General features: G+C 38.0%; 1 protein-coding gene across 1 annotated transcript in view; it reads left to right on the top strand.

The window, feature by feature from the left end:
• The window catches only part of CDH23 (cadherin related 23), a 1,005,178-nt gene that overhangs the window by 622,313 nt on the left and 358,289 nt on the right, over nt 1-24,576 (top strand). The window contains exons 15-18 of the mRNA XM_075217048.1: nt 10,876-10,940; nt 12,246-12,483; nt 14,065-14,170; nt 14,367-14,494. Coding sequence (XP_075073149.1) covers nt 10,876-10,940; nt 12,246-12,483; nt 14,065-14,170; nt 14,367-14,494 — 537 coding nt within the window. The remainder of the gene's footprint in view (nt 1-10,875; nt 10,941-12,245; nt 12,484-14,064; nt 14,171-14,366; nt 14,495-24,576) is intronic.

Consider the following 24,576-nt stretch of genomic DNA (forward strand, 5'->3'; position numbering starts at 1 on the left):
CATTTGATTAATCTAAAAAGCAAATGGGGCTTCACTACAAATGCGCTGGTTCCCACCCATGTTCAGAAAAGTAGTGTAGGGGTCTACAGAAAGGAATGGAGAAGCATTTTCAGACCCTATAACAAATATTTTGCAGAGAGCCAGTGGTGCTTCTTGTCATGTAGCCCTATAACCTTGCCTCATCTTCTCATTCTAAATGAGTGCAGTAAAACTTTTCTTAGTAGCAAATTTCTCTCGCATAGACTGCCTAACATGCCTCATTACACAATGTATTCATAGTCCATTTACTGCTACATTACAGTAATGTTTCGATATGCTCATTTACTAGTGAGGTATGCTTCAGTTACTTATTAAAACCTTTTTCCCAAAGCTATACCTGGTACAATTGTAATTATTGTGTAAAATTAGTCATTGATCCTCCGGCCAGTTTTTTCCCAGGGCACAGTCCATAACTAACTTCTTGATTGATTAAATGAACAGCTACTCGTTATTGAGCAACTAATCCATAACATGTGATGACTTGGCAGATATTTTTCATTGTTGTTTTAAACTAGGACTCATTAATACATACAGTACATAGTATAGTATTTAACAATTCAGAAAACCAATTGTCTCATTGAGGCGTATCCTTGCAATCATGTAATGGCCATTCTAGTTTCCTCCGAAGAAATCTGACTGTAAAAAGTAAGTTCAGTTTAATTTTGGAAATTGTCATTAGTGTGCAGAAAACTTTATATTGTGCTTCCAAACATGGTATATGACAGCTCTAGCTGGATGAGAAGTAATAAATGGTTATGTCTCTATTATGAGTAGTTACAGTAAAAATTTTATGCATAGCTATTTGTTTTAGACCACCAATCACCAATTGAGCCATGTTATTTTTGGTCACATGCCTATGGTTGCCCATCCAAATTTTTTAATTTGTGTGTGCACTGTTATGTGCAGCTGCTCCCTGATATAGCCTGTCAGTAATGAAGGTGAAATGGGCTTTGCAAGTTAATGTAATTTAATGATACTTTAAGTTTTGGGTGGAAAATTAAAACCCAATATAATACATAATAATATAATATAAAACTAGAGATGCTCGGGCTTGGTTTTCGGAAAACTGAGCCCACCTGAACAATGCAGATCTGAGTACCGAGCCGAGCAAACTCTGTACTTTTGCACGCCCTTGGAGCAGAAAACGAGCCAAAACGTCATTGTTGCGTCATCAGATCTTGCAAGTTTTGGATTCTATAAGTATTGCCCTCAACAGAGATTATGCGCTATTTCATAGAGAGACACAGAAGGGGTAGCAGGGTTCTTGACAGTCTCCAGTACAGTTGGGCAGCGTGTTTAATGAAAGAGAAAGAGGAGGGCTGGCAGTGTTCTTAAAAATCTCCAGTTACATTCTACTGTGCCATAGCTCACCCAGAAACAGGAGAGGTGGCAGTGTTCAGTGCTGAAACAGAATTAATAGGGCTGGTAGTGTTCTTTAAAATCTCCAGTTACATTCTACTGTGCCATAACTCAGCCAGAAACAGGAGAGGTGTCAGTGTTCTTGCCAGTCTACGTTGTACGCGCTATTGCTCATTGTCGGTGCTGAAACAGAAATAATAGGGCTGGCAGTGTTCTTCGAAGTATCCAGTGACATTGTACAGTGCTATAGCTCACACAGAAACAGGAGAGGTGGCTGGGCTCAGTGCTGAAATAGAAATAATAGGGCTGGCAGTGTTCATAAAAGTCTCCAGTGACATTGTACTGTACCATAGCTCACACATAAACAGGAGAGGTGTCAGTGTTCTTGCCAGTCTACAGTGTACGTGACATTGCTCATTGTAAATGCTAAAATATAAATAATAGGGCTGTCAGTCTTCTTAAAATTCTCCAGTCACATTGTACTGTGCCATAGCTCATACAGAAACAGAAAGGATGGCAGTGTCCTTATCACTCTTCAGGCACATTGCTCTGTGCCATTGCTCATACAGAAACAGGAGGGGTGGCAGTGTTCTTGTCCCTCTCCAGTCTTCAGTCACATTGTCCTTGTCACTCTCTAGTCTCAGTGCCGTTGGTCACACAGAAACAGGGGTAGCAGTGTTCTTGTCACTCTCCAGTCTTTAGTCACATTGTCCTTGTCACTCTCTAGTCTCAGTGTCGTTGGTCACACAGAAACAGGGGTAGCAGTGTTCTTGTCACTCTCCAGTCTTCAGTCACATTGTCCTTGTCACTCTCCAGTCTCATTGCTCTGTACCAACAATATGAATTCACATCAGTGCACAGAAAACCAGGAGCACCAAGCAACTGCTGGCACGAGTTATGATAATACTAATCCCTCTACCTCTTGTGCTAAAGCCTATGTTCAAGTGCAAAGTGGTTTTAAGCCAGGGAAGCAAAAATGTAAAAAAAAAAAAAGCTTTTACCTTTTAGAAGAAAAACACTTCTCTAATAAAGGTGAAAGTCTACTGTAGAAAACATAAAATTGACAACATGCCACTCTACCCAAAATATTAACAAGCAAACCAGCATCAGCTAGCTCCCTTCTCTCAGCTAGATCCCAGCACCTGTAATCTACACTGTCATCATCCTCACCCTCATCAGTGTATACATCATCCTCACACAATACTAATTCATCCCCACTGGAATCCACCATCATAGAAGTCTCTGTACTCTGATCAAATTACAGATAATGACCTTCCTCGTGGAATTTGTAGTTAATTTTACGACAGACCTGTCATGATTTTTGGGCAATTCTTTTAGACCAGACCAAAAGTCATAATGTGCTGACTCATCTGCATTACCACTGGGTGTCTTGGGAAAGCTAAGTTTTTTTCCTAGCAGCAGTTGCCAAAGAAACTGAGGGAGGAGACGTTGTCATGTCATGTACCACTTGAGCTGTCAGCTTGCTGACCAGGAGCTCACTGCATCTCTTGAGATCTGGGTCATTTCGAAAGAAAGTGAAGTCATATCACTTAAACCGAGGATCATGCACAGTTGCCAAAATGTAGTGATCCAATTTCAAAATGTTGATAACTCTCAGATCCTGCCAAAGCGAATAAAGTACTTGATCTACAAGTCCTACATAGTTAGCGGAATTGCTTAGTTTCATCTCCTCCTTCAATTTCTCTAGGTGCTTTTCCAAAACTCTAATTAGGGGAATCACTTGACTCAAGCTAACAATGTCTGAACTCACTTTACAGGTGACTACTTAGAGTGGTTACAGCACCTTGCACAACACGTAAAGTATTCTCCACTGAACTGGACTAAACTACATCCCCCCTCAAATTCTATTCTTCTTGCAGTTGTTGCAATCTCCTACATGCTGTTGTAGAATGCCGAAAATTAACCAAATTATTTCGGAATAGGGGAGAGGTCATCTAGCCTCGGCTACATGGATGCAAGAATAACTCTGATCACTTATGAGGATATTGATGAGGAAGGTGTTGGCTTTACAAATGCTACAAATGGCTAGACAATTGTTGTTGGGTTTGGGGCAAAATAATTTCACACATAAGAGGTGGATTTTTTGGTATTATGCCCAGTCATGACAATGGCCTTCTTCTCATCACTGACAAGTTCTGCTTCCACTGGTGAAGGACTTACACAAACAACATCATCCTCATCAACATCCTCATTAGCGCCGTCGTCAGCTACACAAATATCCCCCTGATCCTGTTGCAAATACAATGGGGTATCCTACATTTGTCTATCACCAGCTTCACTAAGAGGCATACCAATGACAACAAAGAGCTATCATTGCAACATGGCTTATCCCGTTTAGACTCTCCTCAGGATATGTAATTTCTGATAATGTCACCAGTATTTTGAGAGCATTACAGCAAGGAGAATTCCATCACATTCCCTGTTTTGCTCACACAATCAACTTGGTGGTACAGAGCCTTTTGAAATATGACAAGGAGGTGCAGGAGATGCTGTCTGTGTCCCAAAAAATTTCTAGACATTTTCGGCATTCTGCAACAGCATGTAGGAAATTGCATCAGCTGCAAGAATAATTTATTTTGCCCTGCCACCAACTGAAGCAAGAGGTGGTAACCAGGTGGCATTCCATACTTTATATGCTTGTGAGGATGGAGGAATAGCGAAAAGACATTCATGCTTACTCCACAAGCCATGACATTGGGAAAGGAGGGGGAATGTATTTTAATCCAGTGCAGTGAAGAATACTTTCCGTGCTGTGCAAGGTGCTTAAGCAATTCCCTTAATTAGACTTCAGTGTACAAATAAGCTATCAAGTATTTGTGTGCTTGTTAGCTTGTTTTGTGGGAAACCCAAACAATTCAAGCACTTCAGCCATAAAAGTGGTGCTCCTTGTCGCTGAAGTGCTTGGTTTGCTAAAGTGTGCATGTCATTTTTAAGATCCATTATAAGGGTGGGCGGGAGGGCACAAGGACAGCTCCATCTTTCACCACTTTTCCTTCTAGGTACCGCTGTGTGCCAATGTTACCTGCATATGATATAAACTGTTGTGTTCTTTGCAAAATTTAACTTTCCAAAGAGACCCATTGATGATGTAGATTACTCAGCACAACATCTGGGGGTAAATGTATCAAGATGAGAGTTTTCCGGCTAGTTTGAAAAGTGGAGATGTTGCCTATAGCGACCAATTAGATTCTAGCTGTCATTTTGTAGAATGTACTAATTAAATGATAGCTAGAATCTGATTGGTTTTTCAATCCTGCTGGAAAACTCTCAGCTTGATACATTTACCCCCTGGTCTGGTCTACTCAAAAAGAATTGACCAAAATATGTGACACCGCTGCCGTAACTTCACCTGATCCTATTATCAACATCCAAAGAATGGTGGAGGATTATTATTATTTTTTTAACGGTATAAAGACAAAAGATGTATTAACAAAGAACAATGTTCCTTGCAGAAGTAACGTAAGCATGGATGTCTAAATAGACATGTATATGTAATACTTTCGCCTTTGCTGCTGTTTCATCAGTATTGCACAAAGTGTTTGTAACCTGCACTTTACGTCAAAGTTACCTTGCTATGTTTTAATTTTTTGGGAATTGAGCCGATTCGAAGCTCAGTGATGACTTTGCTTTTTGCTGTGAATGTCAATGGCTTTTTTAGTGCAGTGTCTGGAACAAGATCCGATATATTCATGTCAGAGTGATCACAATCAATTTTTGGACACCAGGTAGATTTACCATTCTGAAGTTTGTTTTCAATCATCCTTATTATTGCTTCTCTCTCGTAAGTGTGACCACATACTTTTTTTTTTTACTGGGTTCACCATCTCCAACTGTGTTATAGGACAAGTAAAATTTACAGTGCTCTGGGCTATAGCGATCTAACCTTCCAAAGCTTCGTCTGCAGGGGACGATAACACACCCATATGTTTTCTCAGGTCTCTTAGTTGTTCTTTAAACTGGACATATTTATCGTCCTGCCCCAGGGTCTCCTTTGCATTATTCTTCTGAAGTGCAGTGTATCTCTCGTGTACAAGCTCTCTTAAATCCGGGATCTCATCCGGTGGGTCCCGTTATAACTTGAGTACAGCATCCTCAACTGCATCTATATATTGGTTTAAATCTCTGTTCAATGCAGCGTATTCCAACATGACGGATTCCATGCTGCTCACATGTTCAGTGTCACAGTCTGTCTGAAAAAGATCTAATGCTACGCCAGTTGTAATATCCTTTCCTGTGTCAACATAATTTTGGCAGTTCTTCAGGGATGAGAGGGAGGTATTCACAGATGAGAATGAGATTAAAGATGCAGCACAAGCAGACATGGTTTAATAATGTAGAGTTAATTGACAGCAGCTTGTTTGTTGGGGGTCCAAACAAACCAAGCACTTCAGCCACAAAAGTGGCACTGCTTGTCACTGGAGTGCTTGTTTTGTTAAACTGTACATGTCCTTTTCAATATCTTACATAAGGGTGGGTGGGAGGGTCCAAGAACAAATCCATCTTGCACGACTTTTCTTTTCTGCCACTGCTGTGTGGCAATGTTTTCTAGATGTGCTATGAACTGCCTTGTGTTTGTGTCATTGCTCTGTCGCTTAGCATCCAACCAGCTTGCTGCAGTTTTTGTCCGAATGTGTATGAAAATAATATTGTGACCTGTTAGGTGGTCTAAATTGACTGAAAATTATTGAAAGTTAGTGTTATTGAGGTTAATAATAATGTAGCAACAAAAAAAAAGCAAAATTATGTGATTTTGGCATATTTTAGCAATTTTTTTCAAAAAAATACAGATCCAAAACCAAAACATGCGAGGGTGGTTTTGCCAAAACCAAGACAGGAACTTGATTCAGATCCACATCCAAAACCAAAATGAAAACAGGGGGTTAGTGAACATCTCTATATAAAACCCAACTCAAACAAAATGAAAAATACTCTGTCTGTCTAAAGACACAATCTGATCTCCTGGAGCAAGGTGAGTTCCACATTGTCTTACTTACTCTCCTAATTTCTACTGACCTGGTCATTTTTTCATTCAGTCAAGTTGTTGGCCACTGATAACACACTTCAAGGGAAGCGAGTAACATGTTAAAGGACCACTGTGAAACCTGAACCCCAAAAATCCTTGGTCTAAGATTACCGAAAACTAAATTGGTCTTAAAAACAAATCATTGCATACACAGCAGGACCAGTCTAAACCCCTGCATATAGTAAGCTATTATGATATTCAGAAGCTGAGTTCTATTATTTTTGTGGGGCGATTATGAATGCTTTCCTGCATAGTAATCATGATGTCTCTCCTCTGTTACAAACAGACCATGGCATCTGGTATATATCATTTTTATTTTTTATGGACATTTTATTATTTTATTATTGGGTTTCAAGCAAATCATCAGAACACATGCATACTATTGCATATTTTAGCATCAATAGGCAAATAAGAGCAATTTTAATATTGTGACAAATTGACCATAGTAAAGCGTCAGATAAACTAAATTCCCATATTATATATGGCTAATTATAGCAACACCAGAGGGAAGCTGAAAATCAAAACAAAGAAAAAGATAAATAAACCAATGCTATCACAGATACACTCCCAGGCACACAGCAAAGGAAAAGGGGAACGATATTGAAACCAAAAATAAAGACACTAATATTATCAGTTCTAGCTCTCTCTCTGCTCTACTTCCAAGTGGATCTACTCTTGTAAATATCTGATCTTGCTGCAGTGGGTGCAACAGTATTGGAGCCCAGGGTTGACTCAACAATATTCACGAGGAAGACAGATCTTAGGCTCAGAAGGCACAATAATATCCAAAATGTTAATGTACACCTGGGCCACCATTTGTCAAAAGTTGGTCACTGTGCACTGCCACCAGATGTAAAAAAGGGTACCTAGTGCCAAATATTCAAACTGGATTGGAAGTTAACAGAGTTTGTTAAGCTTTACTGGAGTGAGTTGTCAACAAAACTCTAAGTTAATGGCTATCTCCTTATAGATAACAGAAGATGTAATATGGAAAGTCTCCCTTAAGATTATAGACTACTCTTCCTTTGATATCTCTCTGTGTAAATAACCAAGGCTTTTGGAAATAGGGATAGAGTATTTCCCATAAAAAAAGCAAAATGTCAAGTGAAAGATATTTGGACGAAATTATTCAACAGTATTGAACTAGATTTAGTTAGAAGTCCTACTAAAAAGAAACATAGAACCATAGAACCATAGAATTTAACATCAGATAACGTGACACATCTAGTCTGCCCATTTTTTAACATATGATAACATCCAACCCTATTTGATGCCTAGTTCTTTCTAATGTTTATCCCAAGCATGTTTAAAGTGCTCTATTGTATTAGCCTCTATCACCACTGAGTAATTAATGAGAGCAAAGCAAATAAAAGAGTAAATTCAACCCTGGACAAACCATGTTACAATGCAAGGGTTGCAAATTTGTTTATTATTTTGCACTTAAGGACAATAATTGCTGCTTTTACATGGAGCACGCAAATTCTTGATAGCTTTATTTTTACACTGACATTTAAAGTTGATCTTGGACATGCCCTATTCCAACTATAAATCTGTCTCCACATTTTAAATTTATCTCCCCCTCCAATGCAACATGATTTTGCCAAGGTGCAAATTTACTCCCTCTTTTTGCTTTGCGCTCCTTAATGACTCAGGCCCACTGATGGGAGGCTATTCCATTTATCCATTACCCTTAAAAAAGGAGGTTGCTTAAATTCTGTGAGTGACTAATGTACAGAAAAAGTAACATAATCCATGGCAGGAAGGTGATTTTCACTACCATCTCCTTGTCTTATCTAACCTAATCCTACCATGAAATGTTACAAGTCTTTCCTTATTTTGACAATGAGTAGCGTACAGTTACTAACGTATAGTGAGTCATATGTGGATATATAAATATTCCTAAATACAAAAGTATGCAAGTATCCTGCACATAGATAAAGTTAAGTTCCAACAACCTTTTCAGGTGATGGTCTATTCAAATCTTGAGATTATGAATTATTGGTAGAAAAACCTGATATGTGACTGTATTGCTAGAGTGTTTGTTTGGTTAGGATGTAATTGATCTAGATAATGTAAGTATTTTGTCATTGAAAAATAGGAGCAACTTGTAGGGCATATCTGCAATATTTATTCCATTTATGCCTAGCTTAATGTAGGCTGCAAGAGGCTCTAGGTAAGAGAGTAAATAGGAAAAGGGCATCCCTGTCTACTTTCTCCTGTTGTAAAGATTTTAATATTTGTGTTTTTCAATGATATTGGCTGTACATGTTACTTTGGAAAGCTGAATATTCAGTTTATCAATGTCATGTTATCTAACTTTTTGCACTGAGACGCTGTTTGGATTAAGATGCTTCTTATGCATGCTTGATGCGCCAGATAGTTGAAATCACTAGATCTTTAATATTGTATATCTGAAAACATTTAGAAATAGCTTTCTCAAGTCCATTGAGAGTCTTTAGGGTCTCATTGAAGAAAATCTCTATGCTTCTAGGAATATCTACCTCTATGCCACCCCAATATAAGGAGGTAAAATAAACCAAGCAGCTTCTCGAATGTCAGCATCTGATGTCATATGTAAACTATGTCTGTCTGCAAAAATCAATATATTTTGGAATAGGTCTGATGGGAATGTGAAAAAGACACCTAATTTTGAAAGCTAGTCAAAATAATAATCATCTAATTAAACATTTATGTGCGAAATTTTGCATGCGTCCCTTTTTAGAAATTGTCCTTAATTGTTTAACCTCAGAATTCTTAGACCTACCTCAACTACACCAGGAGAATTAATTGACTGATGTCACCACAGTTCTATTCATAAACTATAAATTAAATGACATGCTAATTTACTAATACAGTGTGAAATGGCCATTCCACGGACATGGCGCAGACACAGCTGAAGTCAAAGATTGTGTGAACAAATATTTGGAAATAATTTACTCCACTGTGAAATTGGAATTGATCAACATTTTCCCTGCAGTTATGCTCATCTTTAGGTTTTGCCAGGTATTTGCTAAATCAGACGATTCAACAGTCTTGGAAGATTTTGCAAATGATTTGGATATAGTTGAGTATGAATGGAGAAGTCTTGTATAAAATAGTGGATTATATAGTACTAAAGTCTTTTCCAACAATAAGATGACTCTCCTTCCATTTATGGAGATGTGAGAAAAATGTATTAAAGAATATAGCTTTGAAGATGTTTTGGGTAAAAAGAGGACTATTTATTATCCAGCAGGGAAAATATAGATGTTCTATTGCTCCAGCAATAGAACATTTTGTTTCACTGCTGTTTACCATTTAAATGTAATTGGGGCAGCTGAACAATTAAATGGTCCCCAGCGGTACTAACTGGATGGTAAGAGTACTGTCACCAGTCAGTGAGGGGTGTCTCTGCACAAGTGTGAGCCAAATTGCCTATGCGCATTGGAATTCAAACCCTGGACTTGGGTTTCCAGTTCCAAGCTCAATTAAAAAAAAGTGATTGAAAAATAATGAATAAATATTAGTAATAATAACAAATATTTAAATAAATAAAGCCTTTCCTTATGTGTCCACCCACTGCTATTGCTATTGTGAGATGGCAAAAGCGATAAGGGTTACAGCATCCATACACATACCGTGTCATGGTAAATAACCAGTTAAAGCCATCACAAGTGATAATCTATTTCAGTTCATGTCAGCCTTGTGTGAGTGGGACTAATTGAAAGCCACCTTGTGTTTTGAAGAGCTGTTAAGGTCTTGAGTGTTGAGACAAATTCTAGTGTGTTGTGTACCTGAGACTTTGAAGCAAGAGTTTTGGAATTCACTACCCAGTACAGAAAAACAAGAGGGGGAGAGAAAGAAAGGGGGAAAATCGCTGCAATATTCTAAGGAAATATCGCCGGGGCTGTTGAGTGATACTCCGCTGACCAACGATATCTTAACGCTTCATTGGGCCATTCTTAGGGTACATGCGCATGCTTCTCCTGGCTAGCCAGTTCATGCCTGTACAGATATTAAGTGTTTACTATATTATTGGCAGTATATGCAATTATGTACTCTGTAAAATGCTGATGCAATAGCATGTTAAAATGAGGTAGTAAAAATACTGTTTCACAAAGAGTTGCACTTATGCTATTTCTTTTTAATGTCATTTTAATCAAGGATTACAGTTTCTGTGATGATTATCTGGGATCGCTTTGTGATATGTATTGCTTTCTCTATCTTTCTCTCCATTTCTCTACACCCCTACGCAACCCTTCATACAAATAGTAACCTATCAAAAGTGTTATAATAAAAAATGAGTATAACTAAACGTTACACAGATTTATGATTTGTATCAGATAGTACTAGTATGATTTGAATCATTTTTGACATCCTATGTATTTAAATTATTTTAGCAATATTTTGCATGATAAAAATTTAAACGAAATGTTTTTTGTTCTTTAACATAGGCAACGGACAATGATATTGGGACTTTTGGAAAAGTGAGCTATTTCTTCAGTGATGATCCTGACAGGTAAGAGTGGCACATGCCCAAGAAATTACATTGAGCATATGGTGATGAGATGTCCTGTGAAATTTGAAATCAGGGAGCATTTTTTGGATGTGGTTTGTTTAACATTGGTGTGATTATACACAGTCATTAAAATATATTAAAATTTATTTCAAAAAGCTTTAATCAAGTACAACATATCCCCATAGTAGCAGTATTCAAGAACCTATTCTAATAAACAATGTTCAATACAGAGAGCCACTTAGTGATTTATATAAAAAGTATATATTGTAGTATCCACTGGAATACACTACACATTTGTACAAAACAGAGTGTGTGCTAGTGACCACTATATAATACATATTCTATTCTGGAGAGTAATATATAATGCAGAACCCAAATGTGTTGTGGTTATAAAATGCAGACCCCCCCCTAAATCTCTGGTGGCTATAAAATGTAGACATTAATCTGGGATACTCAACATTGTTTTGATGCCATTTTGTGTTTAGTGGCTCCGCGCTACGAGCCGCCATGCTCACAGCACTTCCTTTAGCGCTGCCGGTAAACAGGAAAAAAAGTTTGCAGTATAGGAGTCACTTCGCATCTAAGCGGTACCTAAATATGCATCACTGCGATGTATAGCGATGCATATTTAGCTGCACTGCATCTTATAGATGCATAGACCCCATAATATTAATCTCTTTATATTTACATCAACCAAAGGGGAAATAAGAATAAAATTATGATTCGTATACCTTTTAAAGAGAGTCCTACAAACAGTTCATGGAAATATTTCAGGAAAAGTTTAATGTAATCAGGGGCGCACGGAGGATTGGCGGGGGGGGGGTTTCTCCCCGCCGACCCAAAAAAAAAAAACCTGAGAGAGAGCTGCTGCGCATGCCCAGCAGCTCCGTTTCGCCAGCGCTGTCCAATACAGCAGCCACGGCGCTGTCTAAGAAGCGTCTGCGGCGGTGCTGTATACAATACAGCACCGCCGCAGACGCTTCTTTGACAGCACCGCGGCTGCTGTATAGGACAGTGGCCACTTAGTTAGCGCAGGGGGGGTTTTTAGAGACTCAGAAACCCCCCCTGCGTGCGCCACTGGTAATGATAGAAAAGTTCAACTGGGAGAGTAGACAGTAGCTTGAATGTAAGCACAAAATGTACAGTGGGCATATACAACCATCTGGACATATGAGCAAAATTAGATTTGTAACTTTGCATTCCTCCACTCTGTCATAAATTATTTACTGGGTGTGTATGTTTTCTTTAAAAGCTATATTTGTATATATACCTGTACTATAAACTTTCTATCCATTTGACATGCAGATTTTCACTAGACAAAGATACAGGCGTAGTAACCCTTATTGCCCGTTTGGACTTCGAGACTACACCGCGCTACACCCTTACAGTGATTGCCAGAGATGGCGGTGGTGAGGAAACAACGGGTCGTGTGCGTGTCAATGTTTTGGATGTCAATGACAACATCCCTATCTTTCAGAAAGAATCATATCTGGGAGCCATAAGAGAAAATGAACCATCTGTGATCACAGTTATCAAACTTAGGGTGAGCACAATATATCAAGAAACTTTATTCTATTTTAATTTCCATTGCTCAGGCTTTTTCCTTTTTTCCTGTTAAGTTCTTTGGCCAAGTTTGCTGATTATTCACAACAGGTTCTAACAGCTCGATTGAACCTTTTATGCATATTAATCATCCAAAATTAACGAGAATAGTCAGATGCTAACTGCTTCTAATCAGCTGCACACAAAGGTCCAATTGGTAAATTTTCATTGCCAAATGTGGCTTGTTATTGTCTCTTTTACTACAAGCTGATCCTCCTGTCCTCATAAATACCACTGTGTTTTTCAGCTGCAGAGGACATGGTTAGAATAAGAGAGCCCAGCTGGGTCAGTCACAGGAATGTTTAATGAGTTCCTTACACTATAACATGCACCTGGATTGTACGTCATAAAGAGCCTCTCTAATTCCCATCAAGAGGTTATTTTAACATCAAGTATGTGCATAGGCAAGATATGTTTCCCATAATTAGATGTAAACCTGGCAACGGATATAACTGGACAGTTAAAAATATGTTACTTTTGATGCTAGAAGGTGAAATGTACTGTGTAACCTTCCCTTGTTACAACAGCTGTCTTATAAGTACAGAATCCGAGCTTACCATTTCTATTATATTATAATTTTTTAGCTCTCACCACATACAGCACAGAACTGCCCACTTAAGCTTTGCACTGCTTGCAAGTAATAAAGCCTTAAGCACATAACTCTTTTAAGCACTGATAACTGGACACTCCACGTCATTCTGTTTATTCTCTATATGTCACTGCGGTGGAACAACGTCTGTTGCTCCCTTCTCTGGTTGAAGCCTGTACAGGATCACCTAAATTCTGTGATATTATTGGTACTAGAGGAACATAGCTGGGTTATGTGCTGATCCATCATTCATTATGATATTACAATTTCTTTAGTGATTCAATATTTTGGCTTGTGATGTTGTGTGCTACATGTTGTAACTTCATATCAAACATCCCAGATAAACAGCGCTAGAGCTGAAATGATTGATGAGTCTAAAGGTGGAGCCTTTAACATACACAAAAAACAGACCATCACCATTGAGCACCAGGGGTAACATAACATAGTTTTACAGTTCCCCTTTTATCATTCTCCATACATGAAGAAGTAACTCTAGATATTATCATGCTCTAATCTCCTATTAAAATAGAAATGCATCCTGTTTTTTTATACAAAGTCTCCTACTATATAACTAATACTGCTTTTTAACTATATTCTTCTTTTATCTGCATGAAAACAACCATAAAAAGTTTATTTTGGAGTAGGATTTGTTGGACCTATTTTTTGCTGCGGCTCAGCCAGCTCTTTGTTACTATTGCCCTAAATCTCAGTGTGGTGGGGCCAATAGTTCTAGTTATACCAATGTAAGCGGTACAACTTTTAGCATCATCTAAAGCTAGTTGTGTCATCTAAGGTGGAACATGAAGGTTCGACCTCTGCTAATGATTACAGAGTTTATGTTGAGATTAGAATGTTTAGTTGTGTGTTAATGAAGATAGATGGATGAAGCAACTGACTTATTACATTAATGTATATTTTTTGTATGTAATTTAGGCAACAGATGAAGACTCCCCACCAAATAACAAAATTACCTACAGCATTATTGAGGCTTCAGCATTCCGCAACTTTTTTGAGATCTCTATCTCTGACGGTTATGGAGGTGAGTTAGGATGAGCAGAATACTTGCACACATTTTTAACAGAGTTTGTTAAGCAGAGAGTGTTTTACTTGTTTATTTTTTTTTGAATGTCATAAGTACCTGTGCTTATACATGGAGTATATTATGTGTATTAACAAATTGCATCATTCACATTCCGATGTATCACATAATATTATTATTCTTGCCCTTTTTTCAGTAATAACTGTGATTCGACCTCTGGACTATGAACAGATCTCAAATGGTGTTATAACTTTGACTGTTATGGCAAAGGACTCAGGAGTGCCATCACTTAACAGCACTGTACCTGTCAGTATTGAAGTCTTTGTAAGTATATACTTCTATATATTCCTTGTGATATTACCAGTAGATTGTTTCCTTTTATTTAAGGGATAATGTCAGTTTCTTCAAATAGTCTGATAGTATACAACAGTATGGCATTGTAATAATAGAAAACACCATCGACAACCAACACCAACAAAAGTAAAGAAGTGCTATAACTCCTTAACAGAGTATGGCTGCCTACAGTGTATATCTGGTTGTTCATTGTACCCCACTACAGACAGGTGCTACACAATCAATGCATACAGCATAGTCATATATGTTTCAATAGATAATAGAAAATCATATGAAGCGAAAGTCCATCAAACAGATGTGATACATAAGTGTTTCCTCTACTCTGGTTAATGTTTTCCAGACATAAAATCCAGGTGTATATAAAATATCAACAGAAAAACATATATAGTGTAGTTTGTTCATAAAATAGATTATGTTTCCATGTGCAAAAGAAAAATAAAATAGTGAACAGAGGTATCACAAATCTTTACAACCTCTTTGTGAATATGCTGACTTTCGTGAAACAGAAATAATAAAGTATCAATCACCACTTGTGATGAAAGTTTCTTTGGGGAAATCCCCAATTTATTTACTTCAATATAAAGAAATGTATGACATATCAACACCAGAAAGCTTCCACATATATGCAGCATTCCTGGTGATGATTCAGATTCAGAGCTTGCAAATGTAAAAGTTCTCAGCTGATTCTTTTTGTGAGCACCCCCAGCCAACTGTACAGCAAGGTAAGCAGAAAAGTCCAAAGATGATGAGAAGATTACAGCCACATAGGCTCTTTCTCAAGGCAACAAAGGGGGTTGTGATGATTTGTGATACCGCTGTTCACTATTTTTATTTTCTTTTGCACGTTGAAAAATAATATTTATATTTTATATACCTGGATACACCTGGATTTTGATGCACTCCTCCGCAGTGGAGGAAACACTTATTTATCACATCTGTTTGATGGACTTTGGTTTCATATGATTTTGCATTATTGATTGAAACATACATGACTCATATACTGTATGGATTGATTGTGTAGAGCATGTCGATGTATCTCTTTTCAATGTTAACCAACATTAGCAATCCTATATTTAGAGAGGAATAAATCAACAAATTTTAACCTATTATTTCAAAATTATATTAATTAATCTGTATTTTATGGCTAACAAACAGGTTTATCTTGGATTAATAAAACTAGATCTGGAGGTAAATGTATCAAGCTGAGAGTTTTCAGATTCTAGCTATAATTTATTTAGTGCATTCTACAAAACGATATCTAGAATCTGATTGGTTGTATCACGGAATTGCAGAGATGACCACTAACCTGTATTAGCGTAACTGGGAGGCGCGGAGTCTAACGTGCCACTGGTATTCACCAGGGACCCCTGCAAGGGAGTTTGGGCTTAGCTGCAAAGGGTATGCAGGTCGCGGTTCTCCAAGACAGTCACTGGTGTAGCGACAGTAGTAGACAGGCGTAGTCAGGCAATCCAGGTCAGAGCCAACCGAGTGGTGCAGTACACAGGCAGGATCCAGAGAGGTCAGGTCAAGCCAAATAGTCAAACCAGCCAGGCAGCGAGGTTCCAAATCAAAACAGAGGAGAATGGTAACAGGAATCTGAGTCAGAACCGAGGAACACAGGATCAGAAGTTCAGGAAGCGCTGGAGCAGGAGTGAACCAATATTCTGGCACTAGACATGTACCATAAGGTGCATCCTTATAGGGTTAGGAAGATTTTGGCTGTCAGACATGCTGACTGCCACAGGTGAGCGGAGATAGCGTCCCGCTGCTAGGCAACGGCACATGGCTGCCAAGAAGGTGCAGGCGTCTGTCTCCTGCACCAAGTGTCAGTGCGGAGATGGTGCCTGACAGGTTGCTATAGGCTACATCTCCACCTTTCAAACCCGCTGGAAAACTCTCCACTTGATATATTCACCCCCTGGTCTCCATCGTATGATTCCATGGATGAAACTTGCATAAAAATTTATTCATGTATACTTGAGTAGTTGCAGAGTACTATACTGTACTTCACTAGCAAACTGGAAAATATCAAAGTGTACTGAATAAAGAAATCTCACTTAAATACAAATAAATTGCTATGTGTTTTCCTCAATTTACCATTACATATTGTTTCCTGAGTTCCTAATGACAATGCTAATATATAAATTGCTGGGTTGGTAATAGCTATTCATACTTTCTACCCGCCCTAGCTCTTTCTGCTTTGCAGAATAATAGCCATTCCTACCTGGTCTGTCCCTGCCCAAGCCTGGGCCAGGACCACCCATCACCCATGGCTAGGGGTAATCTCCAGTAAAGCTAGAGATGATGCTATTGTTGGAAGTATAAACATTCAAAACATACCGATTCCAGTGTTAAGTAATTTATGCTGTTAACTATTGATGGTTGAATCTTTATTTGAAAGGCCTGCTTTAATAGTTAATTAAAATTAATTGAACAGTGTTTTGGCTATACTATATAGTTCTTAATGGTAGTCTACTATCAAATATGTTTTCTATCATTGGTAGAAAACATATTTGAGAAAGTGAGGGCTTAATTTAAATTCCTTGCATGTTTGTTTGTAGATTTAATTTTTCATATATGCAGTGAAAATAAGCCTTTCTCTACCACAAGGAGCATTCTTTGTGTATTCCTGCACTTATTGTCATTTAGGAGTGCAAATAGTATAAAACAAGAGAAGAGTTCCAGTGAACCTGGGAAGCTTGCTAATTTCTCATCAATTAACGGTTACTCATTGTAACTGCTACAAAGCAGTCATTCCCTAGGACATCTAATATATAAACCATGGCAGTCCTGTGTGGGTGGTCATCTTGAGATGGATTTCTGAAGGAGGCTGTGTAAGCTTTGGTATCTGAACAAATGCTTGAATCTTCAAAAACGTACAACATTTAGATTAATGTAACTATGGAGCATTGATTAATACTCAGCTGTCCAAGAAACGAGCACAGAGATAAGCATGCACAAATATATTTTCTGTTAACTGCATATCACTAAAGAAAAACTGTAGCTACAGTTCAAATCGTATTTTCAACATTTGCAAGTAGCTTTGTAAGAAAAGTATCCATGGTCTTAATATAATGATTTACATTTTATAATTTAAAGAACTGCTAAAAATACAAGTAGTGTGATACAACAAATCTTGTAAGATTCAACAATTCTATATTTTACATCGCTTTAATGGCTGCAATTTTCTTTTCACAATTGGGTCTGTTAAAAAATCTTCCACATTATGCTCACTTGAATTTAATTGCATTGGAGTTGCACCTCTTGGCCTTGTCTGTGATTGAGGCAAAATGAAAACCACAATTAGAGTAACACTATATTTCCCTTTGTCATGTGTGAACCTGGTAAAGGATTAAGTGAAAGAAAGTTGTCAGTGCCTATCCCCCAAACTGCATATCTGTGTGTGTCCAGCAAAACCAAAACATGAGGCATTAGTTCATATTTTGATCAAAAGACTTAAGCCTGCATCCCACATCAAGGGTACCTCATTATATGCAGGTCCTACACTGACCTATATGCTTTAAACACTATTAAAATGCAGTTAAAATCAGATGCACTCACCTCCCAGGTATAGGTTTTACATCTAGCAAAGGCTGGCTAGTGAGCCACACCCAAATGTGCCTTAAATAGGCTTGATGGATAGCTGCTATGACAAAAAGGCAATATTTTGAAACAAAACCAGAGAAAAATAATTTTCTCTTTTGATCAAAATATGAACTAATGCCTCATGTTTTCATTTTGCTGGACACCAGCTGCGTGGGAATATAAATGCCCATATATGTATACAAAACAGAGCATGCCTCTCTCCATTGTAGGGAGTAATGAGCTCATGCCTCCTTCTGCAGCCTTAACATCCCACTTAGCTATATTGCATTATGTCATGATACATATCTATGTAGGACCTGCATATAATGAGGTACCCTTGACGTGGGATGCAGGCTTAAGTCTTTTGATCAAAATATGAGCTAATGCTTCATGTTTTCATTTTGCTAGACACACACAGATATGCAGTTTGGGGGATAGGCGCTGACAACTTTCTTTCTGTTTTGTATACATATATGGGCATTTATATTGCCACGCAGCTGGTACCACATACAATATGGGATATACCGAGCGCGGGCTTGTTGCCAAGCAGCTGGTACCATATATAATGTGGGACATACCGAGCGCGGGCTTATTTTTCTCTGGTTTTGTTTCAAAGGATTAAGTGAGACTATATTATGGTTCCTGAAACACTGTTTGACACTGATGACATCACATGGGATGATGGGCATACCTGAAATATTGCATTGATGTATGTGATTGCTAATAAAGTGGGTGTAAACCCATGAAGAAAGTTGTGCTGTTCTGTTTGCAGAGTCATAACTGTCGGGTTTGTAGGCCACTTACCTCAATAGCATGTCTATCCTGTGTTATTGTATGTCAGATTGTGGGTTTCTGTTGCTACAGCTTGGTAAGAGGTCAGCAGCTGGATCACACAGTTGGATTTCAGTAACATGATCTATATCATGCTGATGCTGGGAAATATGTAAGTAGGGGGTGATTTGGTAGAGATTGGGGTTAAGCTTTAATGTAAATAGAAACCTATTGGATTTCATGCAACTGGGTCTCCTTGGTATTTAGAGGGTGTCTGCACCAACATTTATTATTCCAATCCACAATTGTTCATTAATGCTACCTAATAGAATGCTTTATACAGATTGTGAAAACTGCATGCCTCTCTCCATTGTATGGAGTAATAGGCTCATGCCTCCTTCTGCAGCCTTAACATCCCACTTAGCTATATTGCATTACGTCATGATACATATCTATTTATGGTTAAGCTTATATAACATCGCTGAGTATGTAGTGTTTTACAGATTCTCAAGACAATGGTACAGTGACTGGTAATGAAAAGAGCCTCGGTCCAAGGAGCATATAGTCAAAATAGATACAGTCTAATGAGGTTTACAACGAGGGTCAAAGTACAAAGCTGCGGTCATACACTTGACTGTTTCACCCACCAAATTGAATTTAGAGAGCCCAGAGCTGCAGAGTCTTGTGGTGAGGCCTGCCTCATCATCATCATCATCAACATTTATTTATATAGCGCCAGCAAATTCCGTAGAGCTTTACAATTGGGAACAAACATTGATAAAACAACACTGGGTAATACATACAGACAGAGAGGTAAGAGAACCCTGCTTGCAAGCTTACAATCTATAGAACAATGGGAGTTAGAAACACAAGGGCCTGTGCTACATCATATTGCACAATGGACCAGCTAGAACGCAAAGGTAAAAGTATTGAGTGGGGAGTGTGTGTTGCAGTGTTGGTCAGAGGGTTGTTGTCTTGCATTAGCTGTGTAGAGGATGGTAATAGGGTAATCTAGGGAAATTAAGATGGTGGCTGAGGAATATCATAACCTTGTCTGAAGAGGTGGGTTTTCAGTGAACGCTTGAAGGTTTGAAGACTAGAGGAAAGTCTTTCTGTGCGAGGGAGGGAATTCCACAACGTGGGTGCAGCCCGGAAAAAATCCTGTAACCGAGAATGGGAGGATGTGATGAGAGTGGAGGAGAGACGTAGATCTTGTGCAGAACGGAGGTGTCAAGTGGGGAGATATTTCGAGACCAGTGAGGAAATGTATGTCGGTGCAATTTTGTTGATGGCCTTGTATGTTAGTAGAAGAATTTTATATTGGATTCGTTGAAATACAGGCAGCCAATGTAGAGACTGACAGAGTGGCTCAGCAGAGGAAAAATGGTTAGTAAGGAAAATCAATCTAGCCGCTGCATGCAAAATAGTTCGTAGGGGTTCAAGTCTGACTTTGGGAAGACCAGTAAGGAGGGAATTGCAATAGTCGATGCGGGAGATGATGAGTGCATGAATTAATGTTTTTGCGGTGCCTCAATGTTAAGACTACTGAGGCACTCATTTTATGTCTCAAGCTGAGATATGAACTTCCTTCTTTGACTTATGAATGAGTAGTATGCCAGCCACTGTTAGCACAAGTAGAAGAGGTAGAAAGGAAGTTACAGCACAGAGGTTGGCTGTTGGGAGGTAAGGTAGGAAACTTCTATCTGCCACTTTTACAATTCTTCCTTTTGAGACAATACTATAATATTGCCCCAAGATCTTACTTACAAGTCCCCCACCCCTCCTCCAGCAAGGGGACAGGGTAAATCAGCAGTAATACCACCATATATTTTACCATTCACCTAATTAAATTAAACCATGTAATGCAATGTTAGTTATTTTTTCCCCATTGTAGAGCTGTTATACCTGCATATAGTCTTGTCACTAGAAGAAATATATTTATAATATAGGTAGTCATCATCTCATAAGTCCCAATCATCTTCCGATCATATCGCTTGACTTCTCCTGGCCACTCAGTGAATGCAATTAATTTGATCTGACAAAAGCTAGGGGAATAGAAACATCTGACCTTCAAAAGCTGGCTCATTCAACAACACAAAGCGTAACCGGGCATTAAAATTACAGCCTGACCTCGGGGAAGAAAATACAGTTGTGTCAGAAGCAAACTGTAACATTTCCTAGGAAATTATTCACTTTCTGTGGCGTTTCTTCTGCTGAGACTAATTAGCATTGGATTATTAGAAATCAAATAGGTAGGTGGAGATAAAGCAAAGGACGTGGGATGTTTGATAGAGTCTAAATTCCTCCCCCAAGTGCTCTTTGAAGAGCATAATCACTTCAGTCTAAAACCTAACTTGAAAAGGTCACTGGCTTTTTTGAGGCTGTATGTTGCTTTTTTAAAGTAGCTGTCAAGTCACTTTTTGTAGCGTTTCTCATCAAAGAAATTAAATTGAGGAGGGAGATAATAAACGCCATGCAGGTGAGCGACTAAGTGTGTTAAGAGAGGTCATCATCATCACTATCATCATCAACAATTATTTATGTAGCGCCAGCAAATTCTGTAGCGCTTTACAATAGGGAACAAATACAGTAATAAAACAATACTGGATAATACTGACAGACAGAGAGGTAACATGGCCCTGTGCGCAACCTTACAATCTATAGGTCCTTTGCTTTTTTTACTTTTCTATAAGTCTCCTTAATAGTCTGGCAAATGTATGTAAGACTATCTATACATTCTCATTTATAATGCATTTTTAAAGCAAGTAAGAACTCCTATAAACTGCATTGTGTTTATGTATACATTTGATATGCATTTAGAAATGTCTTTAAATTGCATTATTTAGACATGGTGTGTGACAAAACAGGAAATTGTTATCTTGTTCAGGCCAAATATATGAGAAAACACATATGTAAACATGTCTTACCCACATCTCATTTACAATGTAAATGTCAGCTTTCAACTGTGTTGATGGGTGTTAGAAATGGAACAAGAGCTTACATAAACACAGAGCAACACAGCTTAAACACACATAGAGATGCAAATGTGTACTGTGCTGAGATGGCCTTATCTTTTAGTACAAGATGAAAAAAAGCTATGGGCATGGAGGTATTCGGCGTTAACTTTGTTAATGCAGGAGGGTCTCAACTTCTCTGTCCTTAGCCATGTGATAAATAGAGCAAAATGATAAATCAGCCTTTCTCCATCGAAAACTGCCATTTTACCAGAATTAAGGGTTAAAACACATTGATAAATAGGCCCCATAACCTGATACATAGAGATTACTGGTTATATGTATACATTGTTTTATTTTGGTGCATGTGTATATATCTATCTATCTAACTAATCGCAAACAACCAAACTATTGTGTAGTTATATTTATGATTTAATAAAAGTAAAAGCAAAAGCCCATACTAGTTTTTTTTATCTGGAAAAACAATTTGTGTGACTGCATTTCAGCTTTTTATTATAAGGCCATAATCACTACTGTTTAGCATCTGTAATTTATTTGCTGAGAAATTCAGTGACACATTTTCTCTTTAAGATATTTGTGCAGGTTGTCTTTCTGTCAGCTGGAAACTATAGTTTTTCACTTAGTGATAAAATAGAGAAAGCGTTTGGCTAGAAATAGGCAGTTAATAGGGGCTGAAGGACGTGTGTTAGAATTCCCTCTATCTATGGATTCTCTTGCCACAGTGGCTGATCTACAAACTGAGAAGATTGGTTTGCTGACATTCCTAAACAGACTGTGCTGGTCAGGATTTAGTTGACAACTAAACAAATATTGTTTTCAGGATCTAGAGACATGGCATGTGATCTTGTCAAATCAGACATGATGCTTCTGTGGTCTAATATCAGTTTGGAGAATAAAGTGTGCTCTGGGTTGCTAATTTTATAATTAGACACCTATGGTTCATTCCTGTGGTTGCCTGCTGGACAAGGTAACCTCAGCCATACTTTCCAATCTACTTAATTGCAAGCTTTCATCTAAATACATTTTGTTTATGTTTCCACAATAATTATACTTAATCCCCTCAATTAATATGTGATCATTTGTAGCCACATTGGGCCTTGTCTGTAGGCTACCAGTGGTACATGGAAGGGTAAATGGACAGGAATTGTGTTCCTGTTGTGTTCCTGTTGGTGCTTAGCCTGGGTACACACTACTGTATGTTCAGACCGGTTATCGGGCCAATCAAACCATAAACAACCGTTCAGGCCTGTATCACGTTAGTGTGTACGCTGCAAGGATGAATGATTATCGTTCCAAAGCACATTGTGTCCTTTCATTTCATTTTTAAACCAGAATAAAAATATTGTTCATTGATTGAACAATATCATTCCAATTCTGCAGTGTGTCTGCAGAGTCACGATCCTTTCAGTCGATGGTTATGACAGATGAAGAGCACAGATTTGACGTTAAATCGTGCAAAACGTGTATAGTGTGTTCACATGTATCGTCATGCTGATAGGGACTTTTTTTCTGTCATTGGTAAAATTGTTAATGAATTGCATCGGGAAAAAATTTCTGTAGTGTGTACCCTAAAATGTATGTATGTATTTATGTATGTATGTATGTATGTATGTATGTATGTATGTGTATATATATGTATGTATGTATGTGTATATATATGTATATATATATATATATATATATGTGTGTGTATATATATATATATATATATATATATATATATATATATATATATAGATGTGTATATATATATATGTGAATGTATATATATGTATCTGTTGATAGAGAAAACAAGTAGGGCGCCCAATGTGTAATATCAGATAGAAATGGGGACGATATAATAAACTGCGTACCGTAAGGATTCCAGGATCAGGTGGTATGGTAGGAGTTCCTCTTCAGAGGTAATACCTCCCCCTCACCCACAGGATGATGACAATGTGGATATAAAAGCACATATAGTGTAGTATAGTTGTGTTATGTAACACCAATTGTGATGAATCCTCCACCACTATCAATAGTGGAAGCCCAATAACAAAAATGGCTTAATATTAGATATATACCTCCAAATAAAAACAAAAAATCTGCGTACCAGAAATCCTGTTATATAAGTAGCGTATGTGTGCTCAAGATCAACAGTCCATCATGGTATAGTCGATCAGGCAGATATCATAGGCAGACAGACAAACACAAAATTGCCATGTCAGAGTAAAAAATAACACTTTAATAAAAAAGTAATATGAACTCACATGAGGTACAGAAATGATGCCGGTAGAGTAACAGTAGAATCAATAGCTCAACGCGTTTCGTCCCAACACCGTGGGATTTCCTCAGGAGCAGATACACCATGACTGTATCAGTCAAAAGCACCGGCTTTTAAGCGGGTGGACGCGCCATATTGGCGCATGCGCAGAACCAATGTGTATCGCGCAAGCGCGAGAATAACTTTATTAACAGACACACCGGTGGACAAAAAACGGAATAGAGAATTTGCTCTATACTTTTTTTAAATACAAACACTATTACAATCCCATATGGGAAAATTAACTCAACCACCAACAATCTAGCCATATTAACTCCGAAAAGACGGAGTAGTACTAAAGAATTAAAACAATAAAAACAAGTGTTATCAATTCCATAAATATACAGCCATAATAACTCCCTACAGATATAAGGTTAAAATAACAATAGTTATGAATGCATTAATATACAAAGTATATATAG

The sequence above is a fragment of the Mixophyes fleayi genome, chromosome 6 (assembly GCF_038048845.1).
Source record: "Mixophyes fleayi isolate aMixFle1 chromosome 6, aMixFle1.hap1, whole genome shotgun sequence".
NCBI classification, from domain to species: Eukaryota; Metazoa; Chordata; class Amphibia; order Anura; family Limnodynastidae; genus Mixophyes; species Mixophyes fleayi.